The 21,575-nt window shown below is 40.5% G+C and overlaps 1 protein-coding gene across 1 annotated transcript in view; it reads left to right on the top strand.

Moving 5' to 3' along the window:
* Positions 1 to 21,575, top strand: part of DSCAM (DS cell adhesion molecule) — a gene marked incomplete at its 5' end in the record, with an annotated part of 743,298 nt that overhangs the window by 117,967 nt on the left and 603,756 nt on the right. The window contains 2 exons of the mRNA XM_060149089.1: positions 6,430 to 6,747; positions 17,453 to 17,599. Of these exons, the coding sequence (XP_060005072.1) occupies positions 6,430 to 6,747; positions 17,453 to 17,599 (465 nt within the window). The remainder of the gene's footprint in view (positions 1 to 6,429; positions 6,748 to 17,452; positions 17,600 to 21,575) is intronic.

The following is a 21,575-nucleotide window of genomic DNA, read 5'->3' as shown; positions in this document are numbered from 1 at the left end:
GTTTTAAGTTCTGGGTCATTATGAAGTTTTATCCCATTCTTATTTGGACAGTTCTGTTGTTGCTTTAGTGCTGGGGAATAGATAGAATGACTGAAATATATTAGAGTTAAATGCACAATTGCTGTAACATATGAGCATATTTTTATAACCTAACTTGGAATTATTTCATAGACGTTTGGAATGCTTTCCAAGTCATTATGAGACCATCCATTTATCTGCTTTCAGATTGTCTGATCAAGATGACACTAAATTTCAAAGCATTTATTCAAATATGAAAACATTTTGGAGTCTCGGAATCAGCTAAGTGTTATGCTTTCTAGATAATATTTACCTGAGGCTTAGGTATATTCCTTTTCATTTGGGAAGAGCTTTATAGAAGCAGTTCATTTTACTAAGCATATACACTCACAGATTCCTATGAAATCAATAAAATTATTTTGATCCTAAATGGTATTTTCATTCAAAATAGATATACTCAATTTGCATGTTTTCTGATCTCTGTGAAGCAATTGACACAGTTGAAAACGGCTGGTTGACATTTCACAATGCTGTCCTTTTGTTTCTAAGGCATCATTTTCTCCAACATTTTGGCTACTTATCTCATAATGTCTTCTTTATCTTCATGATGTTTCTCTCTTTTCCCATTTCTTTAAAATATTTAATTTTCTTTAATATTTAATGTTTTAAGTCAAGTATAGAATACATACAGAGGAGTGTGCATTTCACAGAGTACAGCTAAATGAAATTTTCATCAGCTGAACACATCAGTGTACCCAGCACCCAGGTCAAGAAAATGAACACAGACAGCAGCCTGGATGCCACCTCATGCCATTTCTATTCTCTGTGTCCACCCCATGAATAACTATTATCCTGACTCTTAACATCATAGATTAGTTTTTCCTATTTTATGCTTGGTATCAATGGAATAATAATGTATGTGCTCTTGTTGTGTCTGTTTACTTTCCTTCAACTTTATGGTTGTGGTTTCATAATAGTTTTGTAATTGTAGATTGTTCATTCTTATTTTTATATAATGATTTGAGGTGCAAATATATAACAATATATTTATCCATTTTTTACTACTGATGGATATTGTGAGTGGTTTCCAGTTTGGGACTCACAAATAGTAATGCTGTGAATATTCCAGTGTGTAATATTTATGAGCATACGCATGCATTTCTGTTGGATAAATACCTATGAATCGAATTGTTGAGTCATAGGGTAGGCATAGGTTTAGCTGTAGTAGTTACTGAGGAACAGTTTTCCATAATGACCTTATCAATTTACATTCCCGCTTGCAGTGTATGTGCTTCATGTTGCTTCACATCCTTGGGACACTCAATATAGTCTGTCTTTTCCATTTTAGTCATTGTTGTGTAGTGGTAACTCCTTGTGCTTCTAATTTGCATTTCCCTGATGACTAGTGACTTTGAGGTGGTTTTTTTTTTATGTGCTTGTTGGCCATTTATATATTGGCCTTTGTGAAGTGACCATCTCTAAGCCTTTTGCCCATTTTTAATTAGATTATGGTTTTCTTATTGACCTGGAGGAGTTCATTATGTATTTCGGGTGCAAGTCCATGGTCATATATCCTTTGCTCACCTTTTATGTATTAACTATCCCTGAGGATCCATCTCCATTTTTTTTTTGTCTCTTCTTGTTCTTCACAGTCCCCTTGATAAATCTCACCCAATGATGGGCTTCAGCTTCCCTGACTGTGGAATCTCTGTCTGAGATCTTGCACTCCGATTCCCAGCTGGCTAGTGGGTGGCCCCGAGGCAGTGCCCCCTTAACTTCAGTAGAACTGGCACTGTCATTTCCTTCCCACAGCTGGCTCTGCCTTGTATGTTCCCCATCTGCGTTCATAGTGTAACTATGCAACCAGGCATGCAAGCTATTAAATTTGGATCACATTGACTTGTTCCTTATCCTCCCTCACTCTCGTTACTTCTGTGCCCTGCCCACACTTTCTGGCAGGACCATATCAGACACACCTGTAGAGTTAGGCTCTCTCCTCCCTTCACAGCACCAAAGCCCCGGAGGGCCTGGGCCATCCACGGCAGCCCAGCCAAACTTCCTGCCTCTAGTTTTCATCCCCACCCCCACCCAGCATTCACTTTCCAAAACGACAATCTGGAAAATTGCTTGTTCTGTGTCAAAACTTTCATTGGCTCCTGACTTTTTAAACAGTTTTATTGAGATATAATTTACATACAGTAACATTCATCTGTTTGTACAGTTCAGTGGTTTTTTTTTTTTTTTGGTAAATTCAAAGATATGCACAAGCTTCATCACAGCTAATTTTAGACCACTGTAATAACTTCAGAAAGACACACTGCGTCCTTTAGCTGTCACCCTTCTCCCCAGCCCCTCACCTCTACCCATAAGTAAACCATTCATCTACTTTCTATCTCTATAGAGTTCCCTGTTCTGGACTTTTCATGTGCATGTAATCACACAGTACGTGCTCTTTTGTGACTCACTCTTTTCACTGAGCATAATGTTATCAAGAGTTGTCCATGTCTGTAACACATATTAGTATTTCATTTATCTCTATTGCTGAGTAAAATTCCATTGCATGGATATACCAGCTTTTGTTTATCCATTCTTCAGTTGATGGGCACTGGAGTTGTTTCCACATTTGTCTAGTATAAATAACGCTGCTTTGAACATCTGTGTACAAGTTTTTGCATGGACATACGCATTCGCTTCGCCTGTGTGTATGCCTAGGAATGGGGCTCCCTCTTGTCCTACCGTCTTCAGAATTAAGCACATGCCTCTTAGCTTGAGATCTGACACCCCTTATGATCCAGACTTTATAATAAGTTTCTGAAATAGAAGCTCCCAGGATCACCCTCCAAGCCTCGGTCCTTAGCGTGTCCCAAGGCCTTAGCAAGCGCCAGATACTTACTAGGTGCTGAATATGTATGTACAGAATAAATGAATATAAAGAACCTCAAGCTTCCTCTCCCAAATCTGTGTCACTGTTGGTTCTGCCCTCAAGTTCCTGGTATCCAGTGTCCTCTCACTTCTCTCCTGCCTATGACAACTCAGTGTCCTACTATGTTAATGCCTCTGCCTAGAATCCGTTTTTCCCTCTCCTTTGGGAATCTACCCTTATCTTCCCCAGGTTGGGTTAGTTTCTCTATCATTTATGCATCTGTAGCACTTTGTTGATAACTCTGTCACAGCACTCAGCAAAATATATAATTATCGCTGATCTCGTTACATGACCATGGTACCCTCTAGACCAAAAATTCCTTAAAAGCAGTAGCATGACTCCTGAAAATATGTGTAACTGTGACCTTGCACAAGGCCTGGTATATAACAGGTGCTCAATAAATACTGTCACATGAATAACTGATTGTATCATTGCTTCCTGCAAAGTTTCTCCCATGTTTCTTCTTTTCACTTTGCCGTATGTGGATTTTAAAGAAAGCAATATTGACTTATTTTTCTTTTTAGTGTAACATTCTCCTTTATGTTTGTCATGGGAGTCTTGGTTATACCATCTGTTATAACGATAAAAAAATATGGAGAAATCTGCAAACGAAGAAACAATTCTCCAAAGCCCCTTCCTTTTATGCCCTTAGCATTCGTACGCCAGGATTTTATACCTTGAATCTCACAACAAGATTCTGCCAAGCATTTTGTTTAGCTCTCAGTTAATAAACTGCAGTTATATTCAAGGAACTTTCACACACACACACACACACACACACACACACACACACACACACACACTTACAATTCACATTAAGATCGCCCATGCCCTTACTGGAGGGAGCAAATGTTACTGTATTTAAAGTGCATTCAGCACTCCATAAAAAGAAGTACTATTATTTAAGCAGATGGATGGTCCCTTAGATGGAAGAAATAAAGGCTGTTGGGATATAGTTTGGGTTTTCTTTTGCCTGTGATCATATGATGTGAATCTTAGAAAGTGAGTTTATGTTATGTTATTAAACCCAGTGGTGCGAAATAGAAAGACTAATGTGAAATATCTAAAAATTGTAAGCAGAAATAACAGTAATCCCCCATAGGTCACTTATTTCTTTAACTACTAGGATTAAACATTTGTTTTGCATTTTTCTCACAGTCATTTAAGTAATTTCATAGGCTGGCTCTTAGAATGTGGTTGACAATAGAAAACTATATATTTAATTAAGAAATATTTCTTACATACATTCACATTTTCGAAGACTGCTATTCTTAACAAGGCCACTTTTAGGACACAAGAGAATAAATTCAAATACGACTAAATTTTACTTAGTTTGAATCGCCTACAGTTCAGTTGAGAGAAGAGTAACGGGGGGGAGGGAAAAAAAGAATTGAGGTGGAATTAGCCTCAAGAGTGACAGTTACCTCGTTCCTAGCAATACGTTTGGGGTGATGTCACTTTCCTAAAAAGCTCAAAACCACAGTGCTACTATCAGCATTTTTATTTGAGCTGAAAGCTACAATGTTTAACTATTAACTATGCTTCTGGTCTGAACCAATTTCTCAGTTAGCAATGCTTTCCATATTCTGATTTATGGAGCATTGCTAAAGGCTTTAGTTATGGTTGGGGAAGAAAACCATCAAACAGTTACTACTTGATGAATACCCCTGCCTGTCTTCTCTTAGAGTAAATCTGTCACTTTTACGAGGTGTAGTTTTCTCTGCCATTTTTTGACTAATGGAGTTCACTCTGCTGCCAGCTCAGAGATAGGCAGCATGGGCCATGGGCAAACTCGTGGTCACCACTAGTTACAGAGACCAAGAGAAAGCAGGTGTATCTCCAAGTAAGCTATCTGGAGTAGGGCAAATCTCATGAACACAGCTTCCCCACGATTTGGCTTTGTACAATAAAGGCAGCCATGCAATGAAATAAAATCTTCATCAGGGAGGCTGAATCCTGGCTCTGCAACCTCCTACCCTGAATCCTTGCTCCAGTGACAGCCCCTCTGAGTCTCCACCTCTTCCTCCGTGAAGCAGAGCCTGGGCTCACCTGGCAGGACTGCTGTGCATAGGAGTAAATGAAATAACACTTCAAGTCTCATAACATTGCCTGACATGGCTTGGGCACTCAGTAATCGTTACTCTCATCTCTGCCCAGTGAGATTAATTCCAAATGTCTAGGACTTCTTTACTCTCTTGTGACTATGTGACCTGGTATGCATTTGTTCTCAGAAAGCCATATATAAACACCAGTGTCTAAAAGGTAGGTCTTCACGGAATTTATACGCCTTTCGTTTAATATTTGGATTCCAGAAACTGAGTTTCTTTGCTTCATGTAAAGGACACTCTACAACTGTAAATGAGGGCAATGTAAGCAGTTAATAAATGCATGAAAACATTTGCAGACACTTTATTTGTGGTAATTAAACTAGAAACAAGTAGCCCAGGTCAAGGAACTAGTTAAGAAAATCACATTATATAAATTGTGCAGGTGCCTAAAACTTATCGTCTGCCCTCTGCATCTGTAGTTCCTCTGCATCTGAAGATCCAACCAACTGCAGGTGGTGTAATACGGTAGTATTTCCTATTGACAACAATCTGTGTATAAGTGGACCCACGCAGTTCAAACCAGTGTTGTTCAAGGTCAGCTGTACTTAATGAAGTCTGTGAAACATGGCATTATGTGTACGAAACAATGTTATGAGTATGAAACAGAGTCTGTAAAAACTGCGTGTTTCATGTGTGCACATTATGACGTAGTATAATTATATAGGCATGTAGGTGGATGGGCCAGAAGAGAAGAATCGGAACAGAATCTGCCATAGGCTGGTGGAATTGAATGATACTTTGTTGACGTTCTCTTTATCATTGCAACATATTTTCAATAATAAAATGCATTGTTGATTGGACTTGATTTTCGGAAAACCAACTGTCCTTTTAAAAATGCTTTACATATGATCTTCAATTTTAATTTTTAAAATTTGTGGCTAATTTCGTTCAACGTTAGCTCTCAATGTACCTTTCAACCAGAGCAATTTGATCCTAGCAACCGGATCTAGTTATTCAGTCATGTAGCTGCTTCTTCTTAAGCCGCCACGGGATGTTCTGCTCTGTGCCCCAGGTAATAGTGTGAGCAAATGACAACGTTGTTCTCATGGGCCTTACCTTCTAGAAGGGGAGACAGACAATAAGTGAATACAAAACCCAATATAAATTCCAATAGTGGTCAGTACCATGGAGACAGAACAGGGCATGGGACATAGAGCTGAAGAGTAATCTGTTTAAAGTTTAAGATCCAGGATAATGTAACTCGTGTACAAACTATGAAAATGGTGCCTCTCTGTCCACAGTAGGTTGAGCAATTTCGAATGATTTGGTTTTAGTTGAGCCTCGTGTCTGTTTCTCAGAATAACCTCTTGATGCCATTGATCGAAGGACGAGTTCAGAAGGTGCACTTTACTGACATATTCTTGTGTTGTCTTCTTGTAGTTTTCAGTGAGGACCTTCACTCCAGCCTCTACTTTGTCAATGCATCTCTGCAAGAGGTAGTGTTTGCGAGCACCACGGGGACCCTGGTGCCCTGCCCTGCTGCAGGCATCCCTCCTGTGTCTCTCAGATGGTACCTAGCAACGGGCGAGGAGATCTACGATGTCCCCGGGATCCGCCACGTCCACCCCAACGGCACTCTCCAAATTTTCCCCTTCCCTCCTTCAAGCTTTAGTACCTTAATCCATGATAATACTTACTATTGCACAGCTGAAAATCCTTCAGGGAAAATTCGAAGTCAGGATGTCCACATCAAGGCTGGTGAGTACGGCTCCTCAACCTTTTTTCGTTCTCTGCTTGCTGGGGGTCCAGGTGGGCAATGACAAATACTAAAATGCCGTCAGCTGAGAACCAATGAAAATCCTATCCTTAGTTCACTCTTCTAATGGCTGCTTTGAGATGTCAGAGTGCCTTACATTTTTGGAATGAAAACTCGAAACTAGTGGTTCTCTTCCTCAGGGAAACAAACATGCACAAGCCTGCAAATATCACCTCTAGCTTTTTGCTGACTGATTTTATTCAACATTTCTGCTATTTGAACAAGACACGTCAAAAAAGCATTCAATGCATTTGTAAACCTTTGCAACTCTATTTCTGTAAATCACTAAACACTGTGGAAGTGGGGAAAATCCTGCTGTGGCACTGACATTAAGTTTGCAGTACAATTCGTGGGTCGGTTTTAATGTTGTCACTCAACAAATATTCCTTGAGCTTCTATTTTGATTCAGACACTGTGCCAGGTGCAGGGAGTAGATGGGTAAAAAGGCCTGGTACATGGCCTCATGGACATCGTCCTTATGAGGGAGTCAGACAATGGACAGATAAAGTTGGGTCAAAGTTTATAATGGAGAGTTGGCCTCTGTCCCAGTCACTATGACATTTGCTGAGTATATTGTAAAAAATTGGGGAGAGAGAATCATCAGCTGAGAATCTATGAAAACCCTGTCATCCATTCAGTGTGATACTGATGGATGCTTTGAGATGTCAGAGCATCTTTTGACTGGATTTTGGAGTGCCTTACGTTGCTGGAACTAAAACTTGAAATTAGTGATATCAAGTTAGTAAGGTCTAAACTATATTCTGGACTGACTGTCTTTTGACCAGTTGATACAGTGACTGAAACTTTCAGTGCGTCCAGCTCATTGTGTTTGTTTCCTGTCTCCCTCTTCACTCCTCCCCACCCAACTCTGTCCCAGAGGCAGGCAGTGTGGGGAGTGAGGAAGACAAAGGGAGAACAGAGGACAAGGAATTTTACTGGAATAAACCATAGCATCAATGTTTATCGTCAGTAAAATAGCATCAGTCTAATATTCTTCTGTTCCTTGTGAAATAAAAAGGGCCCTTTTAACATTTTTGACTGTGTCACATGTTGCTGGAATGTTGTCAATAACTAAATCCTGAATTGGTTATGTTCCTTTTAACATCATACTGTATTTTCATTGCCATCGATACAAGCCAAACCAGGAATACAGCCTGAGGTTCACAGACGTCAAAAATTGTACATACAGGACATATTGTGTCATTCTATAGATTTACTAAAGCCCCCCAAAACATACACACAATTAGACACCAGTTAGAAAGCAGTGTTTTTATTATTTTTTTTAGGCCTAGGCTTTCAAATCCTATGGTAAACTGACATAATGGAGTGACTAGGAAAAGAGAATGTGACCTTGACTATTGACGTATACACCAGGTAGCTGGGGGAAACTTTGTAATAATTTCTGCAGCAAGTGTGGAGGTGCCGTTTGAAGACATCACAACACGAGCAAAATATGAAATGTTTCTGAATTCCTGCATGTGATCTCTTTGATGTAAGCAATCAAACATTAGACTGTGACTCACTCTGCTAGCTAGTCATTTCCCAGCTATATTTTGATCTCCATGACATGCTCATGAATTTCAAGACATGCACAAAAATGCATTTAAGAAAGGAAGAAAAAGGTTGGCTTTCATCAAGAGATATGAAAAGTTGATACCCCGAATAATTAAAATGAAGCAAATGAAATTTGTATAGGAACTTCTAAACCTGACAAACAGGGAGACATCGCGAATGCCTTTTACCTGGCAGGCTAACAAGTTTAATGGTGTGTCATAAAAACATCTTCATAAACTACAAAGTACCACTTATAGTAAAACCTGGAACTTCAAACAGCTATACTTGTCTGTGTGAATCTGCTATTTCTGTCTTGGGTTTCCTGTCAGATAAAAGAATTAAATGCTTACTTCTGTTTTAACTGCTATTTTCTAAATTTCTCATAGAATTGATTGTCTTTGCATGACCACGTAGGTTTTAAAGGGATGGAAGTTCCATCATCTTGTCTGGCATCTATGCTACCCCCGCCCCTTCCACTGAGTTATGTGATTTCTCTCTGTGTGCTGTTATTCTTGACATCTAAGGCCCATCATACACATGATTGCTCTGTCAGTTTGAACTTACAAGATGGATAGTCATGTTGCCCCATTGAAATTACCTTTCTCATTTAATTTTCCTTCTTAATATGAACACATTATAGTTGTAGTAGTCTTTTAGATTATTTATTGGATGCTGGAAAATCTGGTTTCATCACTTTTATGTAGATGCTAGTACAAAACTGGATGGCTGTTCAGAAGGACAGGTGAGGGATGTGTATGTTACCCAATGATGGCTGTAGTGCAGGTTTGAGTGGAATGAGCACTGACTCAGGGGTATCCTCCTGTGTATCGGGTCATCTGAAATGTCTGTGTGCCTCTAGGTTGGCACTGGAATTTTCCTGGAATAATCCATTAGGTAAATGTCTTCATCATCTCTCCTTTGTAAGTACAGGGAATTCTTATTCTTAACAGTTTTCAGTGACTTTGACTTAGGTCTGACTGTCAACAAAACAGGGAAGGTTCATACATCTTGTCTCCTTAATCAGCAATCCTAGTTCTCCTTCACATAAAATACTTTCTTGCCCTTTTTGTTCTAAGGAGTGAAATGCACACGGATCCCTTGAAGCAGTACTGCCCTGCCCATGCCGCATTTCTACTTAGCAAACGGTAATCAGCTATATGACCTTGGTCAAGTCAAAACATTTCTAGTGATTGTTTCCTCCTTAGTGAACTGTGCTTAATAACATTTGACTGGGACTTCTGCGTATGGCCGAGATCGAGTAGCAGAGACAAAATGTACCCTTTTATCTGAAACAACAACAGCACACAGACAGAAATCAAATCATCAATCTAATCAGTCTAATTAAAAGAAAATATCAGAAGAAAGCTGGAGTAACTATGTCAATATTAAACAAAGTATATTTCAGAGCAAAGAATATTACAAGGGCTAAAGAAGGTCATTTTGTAAAAAAAAGTTCAATTAATTAAGAGGGTATGACTATTATAAATTATATGCGCCTATAAGAGAACTTTAAAATACATGAAGTAAAAGCTGATAGAACTGCGAGAAGAAACAGACAAATCAAAACTTATAGTTAGAGATTTCAATACTCCTCTCTCTCTTTTTTTTTTTTTTTTGCTGTACTTGGGCCTCTCACTGTTGTGGCCTCTCCTGCTGCGGAGCACAGGCTCCGGACACGCAGACTCAGCGGCCATGGCTCACGGGCCCAGCCGCCCCCCGGCATGCAGGATCCTCCCGGATCGGGGCACGAACCCGCGTCCTCTGCATCAGCAGGCGGACTCCCAATCACTGCGCCACCAGGGAAGCCCCCACTCTCTTAATAACTGCCAGAAATAGATAGAAAATAAGCAAGAATAAAGAATACTTGAATGGCATTGTTAATCAGCTTGACCCAATTGACATTCAAATACAGAACATTCCACCCAGTGATAGCACAATACATATTCTCTTCAAGAAAACACAGATATTTACTAAAATAAATCATATTATGAATGAAACAAGAATCGGATGAATTTAAAAAAAAATAAGTCATATAAAGTATGTTCTTTGACTACAATAGAATTAAATTAGAATCACTAACAATAAGATCTCTGGGAAATCCCCAAATATTTGGATACCAAATAACACACTTCTAAATAATCTGTGTCAAAGAAAAAACAGAAGGTAAATGAGAAAGTATTTTGAGCTGAATAAAAATGGAAGTACAACATCTAATAATTTTGGGAATGGAATGCCACTAAAGCAATGCTTAAGAGGAGAAATTTATAGTTCTAAAAACTTACATTGGGAAGGAAAAATGGTCTCAAATAGAGATCTCAAGTGGTCTTAACTCCAGAACAAAGAGCAAATTAAAACCAATAAAAGCAAAAAGGAAATAATAAAGATTAGAGTGGAAATCTCTGAAGCCAAAAGTTGTTTCTTTGAAAAACATCAATAAAATTGGTAAGCTGGCCAGACTGAAGAGGAAAATAAGAGAGAAGACAGATTATCAATGTCAAGAATGAGAGGGGTTACATTACTATTCTACAGATATAATCAATATATATGTATAATCATCAATATTCTATAGTAGTCAAAATTATACAGATATTTAAATTATAATAGAATTTTAAGAACATGGAGATGTCAATAAATCATATAACTTAGATAAAATGAGAAAGTCTTTGAAAGAAATAAAATGCCAAAACTCATTCAAGAAGAAATAGCTGAATAGCTCCATATCTATTAAAGAATTTGAATTTGTAATAGAAAAATTTCCTACAATGAAATTCCAGGCTCAAATGGATACACTGTTTATTCTACCAAATATTTGAGGAGGAAATAATAAAAATTCTACACAAATTCTCCCAGAAAGTTGAAGAGGAAAGACTACTTCCCAAGTTATTTTAGGAGATCAGCATTACCACGATACTAAAACAAAAGAAGACAAATATTTCTCATGAATATACGTGTAAAAATTCTAAACAAAATTTTAGCAAATTGAATCCAACAACATATAAAACGGATAATACAACAACATATAAAAAGAGCTTATCTCCAGAATGCAAGGTAGGTTTCACATTTGAAAATTAATCAAGGCAGTTCACCACATTAACATATTAAAAACCATGTGATCATTTCAATAGGTGTGGAAAATCATTGACAAAATACAACATCCTATTATAATAAGAACTCTCAGAAAACTAGGAGTAGAAGAGAAATTTGATTAAAACAAAATAAAAAGATCCTACTACATCTAACATCATACTTAGTGGTGAATGATTAAGTGCTTTCCCCCAAATATGAAGACTGCAAAGGTGTGTGCTTTCACCACTTCTATTCAACATTGTACTGGAGGTTGCAGTCAATGCAATATAGCAAGAAAAATAAGTAAAAGACATCCTGATGGTAAAAAATTCATCTGTTTTTATTTGTAGATTCCAATCATTAATTTAAAAAAAAATCTGATGGCCTCTACAAAAAAAACCCTACTGGAACTAAGTGAGTTTATCAAAATGGTGGTATACAAGATCAACACACACAAACACACAAATTTAAATTTAAATTAAATTTGATGCTACTGTTTATAGTAGCATCAAAAAACAAGAAATACTTAGGGATAAGTCTGACCCAAGATGTGGAAGACACTTCCACTGATAATTACAAAACATTTCTGAGAGAAATAAAGAAGAGAAATAGTATTTTATGAGTTGGAGGATATGGTATTGTTAAGATGTCAGTTCTCCCCCAAATGATCTATAGAGTCAATACAATCCCAGTGAAAACCCAGCAGCCTTTTTTTTAACAAATAGGAATTAATTAGTTGATTCTAAAATTTATATTGAAATACAAAGGACCAAGAATAGCCAAAAGAACTCTGAAAAATAAAAATAATAATTTAAGAGGGTTAATGATTTGACTTTAAGACTTATTATAAAGATAATTATTATAAACGTAAGTAATAGAATCCAGAAATTGGTCCATACATACATGGACACCTGAAATTTGACAAAGGTGCAAAGGGAATTGAGTGAGAAAAGAAAATTATTTTAACAAGTGATGCTGGAAAATGTTTATATCCATGTGCAAAAAACCAAAAAAGCTTCAGTCCACACTTTGCACTGTATACAAAATTAACTCAAAATGGATCATAGATCTAAATATAAATCAATAAACTTTTAAAGAAAAAATTGGGGGAAAATTTTTGTAACCTTGAGTTATCTAAAAATTTCTTAGATGTGACACCAAAAGTTAAATCCATATAAAACAAGTTGTTATATTGAATTTTATCAAGATTAAAAACTTCTGCTCATTTAAAGATACTGTTAGGAGAATAGAAAGGCAAGCCACTGCCTGGGAGAAAATACTTCCAAATCGTATATCTGTTAAAGGGCTTTTATCCAGAAATATAATGAAATCTAAATACTCAATCATAAGAAAACAAACACCCCTATTTTAAAAGATGGGTTAGCAATTTGGAGAGGTGGAGCCACAGAAAAGATATGCAATGACTAGTGAGCACATGAAAGATGCTTAGCGTCATTAACCTTGAAGGAAATGAAAATTAAAACCACAATGATATAGATTCCTCTGCATATTTAAAATTAAAAACAATGACCGACCAAGTGTTAGTGAGAATATGTAGCACCTGGGACTCTCATCAACTTCTGGTGGGAATGTAAATGGTACAGCCCCTTTGGACAGTTAGTTTCTTGAAAAGACAAACACCTGCCATATATTCCATCCATTCTATACTTAGGTACTTACCCAAAGCCTATGTCCACACAAAGAGTTTTACATGAATGTTCATAGCAGCTTTATTTGTAATGGCCAAAAGTGGGTGAAAGAAGTCCATCACCAGATAAATGGATAAATTGTTACTTATCCACACAAGGGGACGAAAAGGAATGGATTATTGATAAGACAGTAGCAGGGAGGCATCTCAAAGTAGTTATACTGAATAGAAGAAGCCAGGTAAGTATATATGTCTTATATGATCCCGTTTATATAAACTCTAAAACATGCAGACTAATCTATAATGACGGAAAGTACATCCATGGTTGCCTGTCAAGAGGATGGGAAGGGGGGACTCCATAGGAGAATAAGTAAACTTTTGGATGATGGATCTATTTTTATCTTGGTTATGGTGGTGACTTCATGGGTATGGACATGTGTTAAAACATCAGTAAATATGTGCAGCTTATTGAATGTCACTTATATCTTCTAAAGTTGGTTTAAGAAAAAGCCAGTGATAGCACGTGTCTGACCTATTAGAGTTGTCTTGATGTTCATATAATAACAGTAGCTAATAACAGCTGCACATATGGTGGGCATCTATATACTTCTCTGCGCAGAGGCCACATGAACCCCCTTAATTGTCTCTTGCATCTACATCCTGCAAAATGGTCTTGAATCCCTGGTCACAGGTGATTGAACTGATGGAGGGCAGTTAACCAAGCTAGTCTGTCAGTTCCTGTGTCCTCTGAAATTGAAACTGAAATCTTGAGAGAGAGATTTTGGAAACTGTGGGCCAAGCACCTTCCATCTTCCATGTGGCCCAGAAAAGCAGAGGAAGCCTATCTGTGGGGAAAGAGGAGGATGAAGCCAGAGTCAAAGGGACACAGGCTGCGGGACCCTTCCCAAGGCCCTCTTGCAGGTTGCAGAGCTTGTAGTGTCTTCAGCTCAAGGTAGCTCAGGTCGGCTTCTCCGGCCAGCAGTCAGAGGGACTCAGACAGGTTATGTGCTAGACATTGTGCCAGGTCCTCTAGAGACATCCTCTGTGTTCACTGCACAACCATGTGAAGTAGATGTTATTTAGATGAAGGACACAGAGGCCTCCGTGAGCCTGTTGCTGGCCGTTCACAGCGGCTGTGGTCGGGAGGCTGGTTTGGCTAAACAGCACTGGACCAGTGTCTCAGTCTCTGGAATATTTTGTGCTCACTTCCACCTTTCCTCTTCTCCCTGTTTCCTCTCTGCCTCCTTAGTCCTTCTGGTCCTTCAGGGACAGCTCAAGGCACCCAGATTCCCTCCTTCCCAGAACTCCTGTTACCTTCAGTCATTTTCGGGACCGTGCACTTCAGTCTTTGCCTGTTTTCTTCCAGGTGTTCTGCCATGTGAATTTTCTTTCTTTCTTCAGTTAATTATTCCATAAAATGTGAGGGTCTCCTTAGTCCCTGAGCAGTCCTTGACATGAGGGTGTGTTCAAGATGTAACTGAATATTTAAAGCATCTCCCAAGTTAAGTAATCAGCTACACAATAAAAGAGCAACCCCCCACCCCAGTTTCTATAAAAGTGATGCTGTGCCTTAGGGTCTCATTGTGCCTCAGATAACCATTGCCCCAATAGGATGGACATCGGGCATAAAGCCCTCCTACCTGCACAGAGTCTTCTGGTGTACCTAAGGCATCCTACCCTGGGGCATTTGTTTATGTTTTATCACTTCAGACATAAGGATCAAGGGGGTTGGGAGCAATATGAATCCAACCTCTTAGGATAGGACCTGCCTTCCTCGGCAATGCCCAGTGCTCCAAACTTTCTCCATCCCATCTTCCCACTTCCTCTGATTGCTGCATAGGCAGATTGGGATCAGGGCTGACTTCATGGGATGGGGCGAGGGTGGTCACACAAGGCTGAGGGCCCTGTGCTCAGGCTTCAAGCTCTCCTGTTGCCATCTTGAAATACTAATGCTTCTATCTTTCCATTTGTGTTTCGTGAGTGAAGTGTGGTGGGAGAATGGAACATGCTCTGGGGGCTTGTTTTCTCAGCTCTTGGAGAGTCCTGTCTCATGCCACCCCACCTGGGGTGGGTTCCCAGCCACCCTTTCCTCAGGCTCTGGGTGCCCCAAGCCCCATTGGGCCTTCACCTCCCTAACCCCACCCAGTGGCCACTGCTGCCCCTCTGATCCCTGGTGCCCTGAGCCCTTCGCAGCCTCTTCCTCCTTGCGCCATCCAGCAAACACTGGCACCCTGCATCCAGTGGAGGCCTGGGCAGAGGTATGGGTGGAGTGGGTACACAGTGGAGTGTGGTGGAGCCTGTCTCTGCCCCAGGCTAGCAGCACCACAGTGCATTAGCAAGCAACTTGCTGGGGGTAAGCCTCTTGCCCACTTCCCGTTCTCTGTAGGTACTTTCTCTTGTCCCCACCCTTTCCTGTCTGAGACATAGAACTTGGCTCCTTTCCTTGATTTCCATTAAAATTTCCCCCACCATTTGTTTGCCATTTGTTGCCATTTGTTTACTGAAGGTTTGGGGAGATGGAGTGACTTTATAGCTTAGAAACACACATCAGCAAAGACAAACTTAAATTGGACTCATACACCTGCTTAGGTGACCCCATCCCTGTGATAGTGAGCTCTTTCTGTTGGCCTTCGCCATGCTGTCCAGCCCCCTGTTCTCTTCTGTTCTCTGCTCCTTTTCCTATTTTCTGTCTTCTATTCTCCCACTAGGACCAAATTCTCATTCATTGATGAGTTTGATTAATTCATCTGTCTCTTTGTTGCCTCTTTCCAATTTATGACTGTAGACCTCCACTCCCTCAAAAGGGCTATTTCTCGAGGTGTTTTTGTGTACAAAGTCCGTTTCCCCCTCTGCGTATAACAGTGATGTTTCTTGAGTCCCCTGAATGATTGCCCAGTGGACCTCCTGCAGATGTGGAACTGCCACCTGGACCGTCACATCATATTGCACAATATGAGTGCAAGAATGAGGGTCTCAAAAGATTCCTAAACTTCTGAAAGTCTCTCTGGTTTGGGATAGGAATGAAAAAAATTCTCCAAGTTGGGAAAATATTATATAGTAATATTTAAAAATCAGTACTGGGAGCCATCCTCTTATCAATACTCTTAATAATGACATACTCTGATACTAAACTACTTGGCATATCACAGAGCTAGCACCGATCTTAAAAGTGCTTCTTCTGGAGCGTTATTTACGTCTGCCTATTAGGAGATTTCCCTTTAAAAACTCATTCTTATATCTGTTGGTATATTAATTTCTTTTGAAATTAATTTCATGGCCATATGACATGACACATATTTGTCCAATAAATGACTAAAACTTTCAGAGAGCTAATTAGATGGTAAGGTAAGTTGTCTCTGTGGATAACTTAGAAAAATCATAGACGTACAGAATTCAGACCTTGAATCTTCCTATCCCAACCCCTCATTTCAAATTTGAGGAAATAAAACTGGAGAAAGAAGTCTTTCGCCCATATTTATAGAGCTGGAGGGAGGCATAACCTGGATTAGACACACCCACGTCTCTTTATCCTGGAAGCAGAGGTCTTCCCCACACCAGGAGATGGTGTGGGTCCAGGTAGCTTTAGGCAAACTGTTCATGGCAGGCATGGTTCCGGACGCTTTAGCCACGTTAACTGATTGAATCATCAAAATTGACTTACTTGGTAGATATTTTTATCAAAATTCCCATTATATGTGTGGCAAGAGAGCTTGCTCACTGTAAAGTGGTAGGGCCTGGATTTGAACCCAGGCAGTTGGGCTTGCAGGGTGGGCACTGGATCCCTGCACCCCTTGCCTCTAGCCTAGACATCTAGTTTGTGGAAGTCCCCTCTGGGCACTTTCTGGGCTACTCCTACTGTTGGGAATGTCTGGGCAGGCTCCCTTAATCAGCATGCTTCCCTAAGTGATAGGAAGCAGAATGATTCTTTACAAAACTGCTTTGCAACTGTCATAAAAATTACTTAGGAAGAGTTGTTTTAATTGTCACCTAGTTTCGAGGATTCCCAGGAGAGGTTGCCTTTCTTGATTTTTTAATTCTTTTCCTTGATAGTCTGACATTTTTTCCTTGGTCCTCAGAGGACATGGAGGGAAGTCTCCCATCATCATAACTTCTGTTTAAGAAACTACTTCCCATGTCCAGATGTGTTTAGAGAGTAGATTAACTGCTTTTAGATATACTCATGCTTTTTAGTTCTTAGTGTAGTTTATTGTTAACAGAATGAAAGTCTTTAAGACATGAAATGTAGGTTTCTTAAAAATTTTTCTCCAATAAATATATTTGATGCAATTGATACGTGTAAGATACAACGTGTATTTTCAGATGGGATCCTCTCAGAATGAGCCTGTGTGTGTTACCGGGGTCCTCTTCTTGCCTTCCAGTTTTACGGGAGCCCTATACAGTCCGTGTGGAGGACCAGAAAACCATGAGAGGCAATGTTGCGGTCTTCAAGTGCATTATCCCCTCCTCGGTGGAGGCGTACATCACTGTCGTCTCATGGGAGAAAGATACCGTCTCACTCATCTCAGGTAGGACAGTGGGCTTCCCGGGCGCAGAGCGCCGGGGCTCGCAGCTTGTTCTGCGTATCGAATTGGGTCTCCGTCTATATGCGCGTCATAATTAAGAATTAGTATGCGGAAAGTTGACGCTGCTGTGTGATTAAATGTGATGTCAGTGTTTTCTGTTGGCTTATGTGGCTCAACTCAGATATTCTCCAGTGAATGGACCGATGGATAGAAATTAGTTCCTTGCGCTATGCGTGTAATCATTATGTTACTTTTAAAAAGGAAATTTTGTTTTTATTTCTGCGCCTGGGAAGAGGAAAGTAGGATTACTGTGTCTGTGAGCGACCTCAGGGCTGATATCGTGATATTCTCTATAATCTGGAAAATGGAAACCCTGATTTCATGCTGTTCTCACCTTTTCAAATGTCTTCAGAGTTATGTGGCCTCTTTCTTGAAGATTCTATTTGGAATATGTAGTCAGCACTGAAATATATATATGTCTATTTATATCTGTATATATATGTAAATAACTAATTTCCTGGTTTATTTTTGGTATCTAGAAATGGTACCACTGAAGTCTAGCTTCTAAGAAGTTGTGGCTCTTCTTTTCTCATGGTTTTTAAGCTGAGTTCTTGGTCCTTTTGCTACTTATCTGGAAAGGCCATGCAGACACTAGGCTCACTTTTTCTGTTTTGCACATCTTTGGGTAATGCCTGTTGGATACTTTTGGAAAACAGTCATGATGAGCACTGAATGTGGTATAATGGTATAAATGATTGCTTTTCTTTACATGTTCCCTGTGCACATGTGTGCAAGTGAGAGCATGCACACACACACACACACACACACACACACAATTTATTGTTAACTCTTGAATACCACCAACTTTGTGTCAGCTTGCAGAGGTAAGAAATTGGAACTGAACTCCCATGGTGAAAGAGCATTTTTATATGGCTTATCGATTTGCTGGACAGTATAGGTTACTATTACAACAAGGACCATTAAAAAAAGTCACTAAACCATCACACAAATCAAAAATTAAATTGCACATTACAGTGAACTAGGATGTAATAGATGTTTTTGGCTTTCCGTAATACCATCTTTACAGTGAATTTGAAGTCCCTCACACTTTACTGAAAATAAATTCCTTGCTGTTATATTAATTAATCATAGTAATTTGTTAACTTAGAATGTTGAAAAAATACTAAGCTTAAGACCTGAAATGTGATTGCAGTAATCAGAATAGAGACTCACCTGTACAATTTTATTTGCACATTTTGATTGTTTAATGGTCTTACTTGCTTTGCTTCAGAGGTCATTTTAGTTTCTTGATAGCAGATGGAGAGATGTGATGACAGTCAGTCTGGCTGAGCCCAGAATCAGAGTCAGGAGCTCTCAAAAGTACACAGCAGGGGGCTTGTGGGTTCAGGGAAGGGGAGAAATTGGGGTGATGTTTGCAGTCTCCCACACTCAGGGGCCATCAAATACGCAACCTCAGTGTCTGCCCTAGAAGGGGAAGAGAGCAGGGGAGAATGACAAACTGCCTCTAAGTGCTTCTCCTTGGAGGTGACAGATGTCATTCCTGTTCATACTTAATTGGTGAAGCAAGTCACATGGCCATGTCTGACTCCAATGGGGCATGTGCCTGGAAGGAGAGAACTGGAAACATGGATGAGAAATAGAAGTATCTACCGTGAGGTTATAGATCTACATCTGTATCTGTATCTATCTAATCTATATATCTGTATCTCTATCTGTTCTTATGTTTCCCAGACATCTTTAATTAATGGTATGCTTTTATTCAGTTTTCACCTTTTTGTAATCTATGTGAATAGACTTTTTTCTCCTTCCAACAGGAACCTAATTAAAATAAAACGAGAGGAGTTGTGTATCTGGTCAGTGGAGGGGATGCTGCCATGCTTACAGTTGATACCTGGCCGATAAGAACTGCTGACCCCGTGTCCTCTCCTCAGTCATGCGTTGGAGCTTTATCCTTTGGCAAAATTTTTAAAACAACACAGCATGGACTGTGGGCTTTTCTTTTTTCACAAAAGTATCAGAAAACCAATATTGTACAGGTTTTTACCTCATTAAGGAATATATCCACAGTAAGGTTTTGTTGTTTATAAGTAAGCTATTTAAACAAACACAAGTTATCCCCAAGATGTTGCACGTGGCAGAGAGAGAGAGAGGTTGAGACACATACAGAGATATTTTTATACTCAGGTATTTCAACCTGAGGACGGGGCCCCAAAGCAGTGTTATGATCTGTAAGTAGAAAGTCTGGAATCACACCTTGTAATGGAACTTACTGTCACTTACTGTCAGACCCTATTCCCAGTGCCTGAGCCCCATCCTCTGAGGCTGCAAAAATGCCCAGGGAAGGAGGTGATGATGCCACTGGAAATGACAAAATGGTTAAAAAGAGTAGGAATCTTAATAAAAACCAGTTTCGGGTGGTTTAGATAGAGAAGGGTTACATTTCTCCTTAGGGCCCAGAGTGTGGCAGGGCACAGGTAGCCACACGTAGGGGGCAGGGAGGCTCTGCGGAGGAGGCTGGGACCTTCCTCCAGTGCGTCCCAAGGGCTGAGTGGTGGCGGGGGCAGTACTGGGGCGTCTAGACTGGAGGGGATTACCCTGCCCAGCACAGAGGTCCCAGGGACGGAGAGGCCTTTCCTGAGTTGGCTCTGAGTCCAGCAGAGACATCCTGGATGCTATATGTAAAAGGTGAATTCATCTCAGCTTGTAAATAAACTGAGGGCTCCTGAAACTCCTTGTTGAGCTTGGCTAGATGGTCAGTGGCTGTCAGCCTGCCTCTCTCCCCTGGGTCTGCAGTAAGCCTTGCCGGGAAGCTTGTCCCAGCAAAGCACGTCTACTCTGCCCAGACCATCTCCTGAATTTCTGATTCTCTAGGTGGAGAAAAGCAGGGACCTAGATCAGCTATGAAACAGGCCTGTGTGAGGACCCTTGTGCTGTGAGGTTGGGGGAGGACCAGAGGGGTGCTGGTGGGGCTGCCTTGAGAAAGCTCAGAGCTAGGGGCAGTCAAGAGGGGTTCGGCGCCCTATGCAGGCGAGGCCTGTCCACCAAGGTGACGTTCCGGTGCCACCGCTCAGCCCCATGGGGCCAGAGCTTGGGGGACCAGAACAGCAAAGGCCTGCTTTTAGCAGATGAGCCTTGGGGCTCGAGGCCAGGGCTCTTGGGTAGTCGGCTAAGGTAAATGGGTATCAGTTGTCTAGGCTTTCCTTTTCAAAGGAAAAGAAATTTAAGGTGTGTGTATTCCTATAAAAAGAAACACAAAGGCTTGTATTGGCACAGCATACTAATTTTGCCCGTTATCTTGGTTGAGAGAATCGGGGACTGTGTTACATGCTCACAGGGGTGAGCGCACCAGCCACGGTCTGTCTGGGTTTCCATGGGAGCAGCGTGGTGTCACAGGCCATTCTGACCGTGGCATCACTGGCTTAATGCACGTTGGGTCATGCCCTGATTTCTTCCCAGGGAGGTTTTGCGTTGGCCTGGATGTAGGCTCGGGAATCAAGTTGTGCCTCTTTGTCATGTGAGATCATTAGATCACTGATGTTAAGAAATGTAAATGAGTTCATTTATTTTGATCAGTCTTCAGAAGGACTACTTCTGTGGTCTTGGTATAGCCTGAATGTTTGCGTTCAAAGTTCATGTTGAAGCCCTAACCCCCAGTGGGATGGTATTTGGAGGTGGGGCCTTTGGGAGGTGATTAAGGTTAGATGAGGTCATGAGGGTGTGGCCCCCATGATGGGATTTGTGTCCTTGTAAGAAGAGAACGGAGCTCTCTCTCCAGCATGTGAGGATAGAGTGAGAAGGTGGCTGTCTGCATCCCAGAAATCCGAAAGAAGGCTCTCACGACACCCCAACCATGCTGGCACCCTGATCTCTGACTTCAGCCTCCAGAGCTGTCAGAAGTAAATGTCTGTTGTTTAAGCCCCGCGCCCCGCCATCTGTGGTATTTTGTTTTAGCAGCAGA

Source organism: Lagenorhynchus albirostris, chromosome 5 (assembly GCF_949774975.1).
Source record: "Lagenorhynchus albirostris chromosome 5, mLagAlb1.1, whole genome shotgun sequence".
NCBI lineage: Eukaryota > Metazoa > Chordata > Mammalia > Artiodactyla > Delphinidae > Lagenorhynchus > Lagenorhynchus albirostris.
The sequence above is the reverse complement of the archived record's forward strand: the minus strand, read 5'-3'. Positions and strand labels throughout refer to the sequence as shown.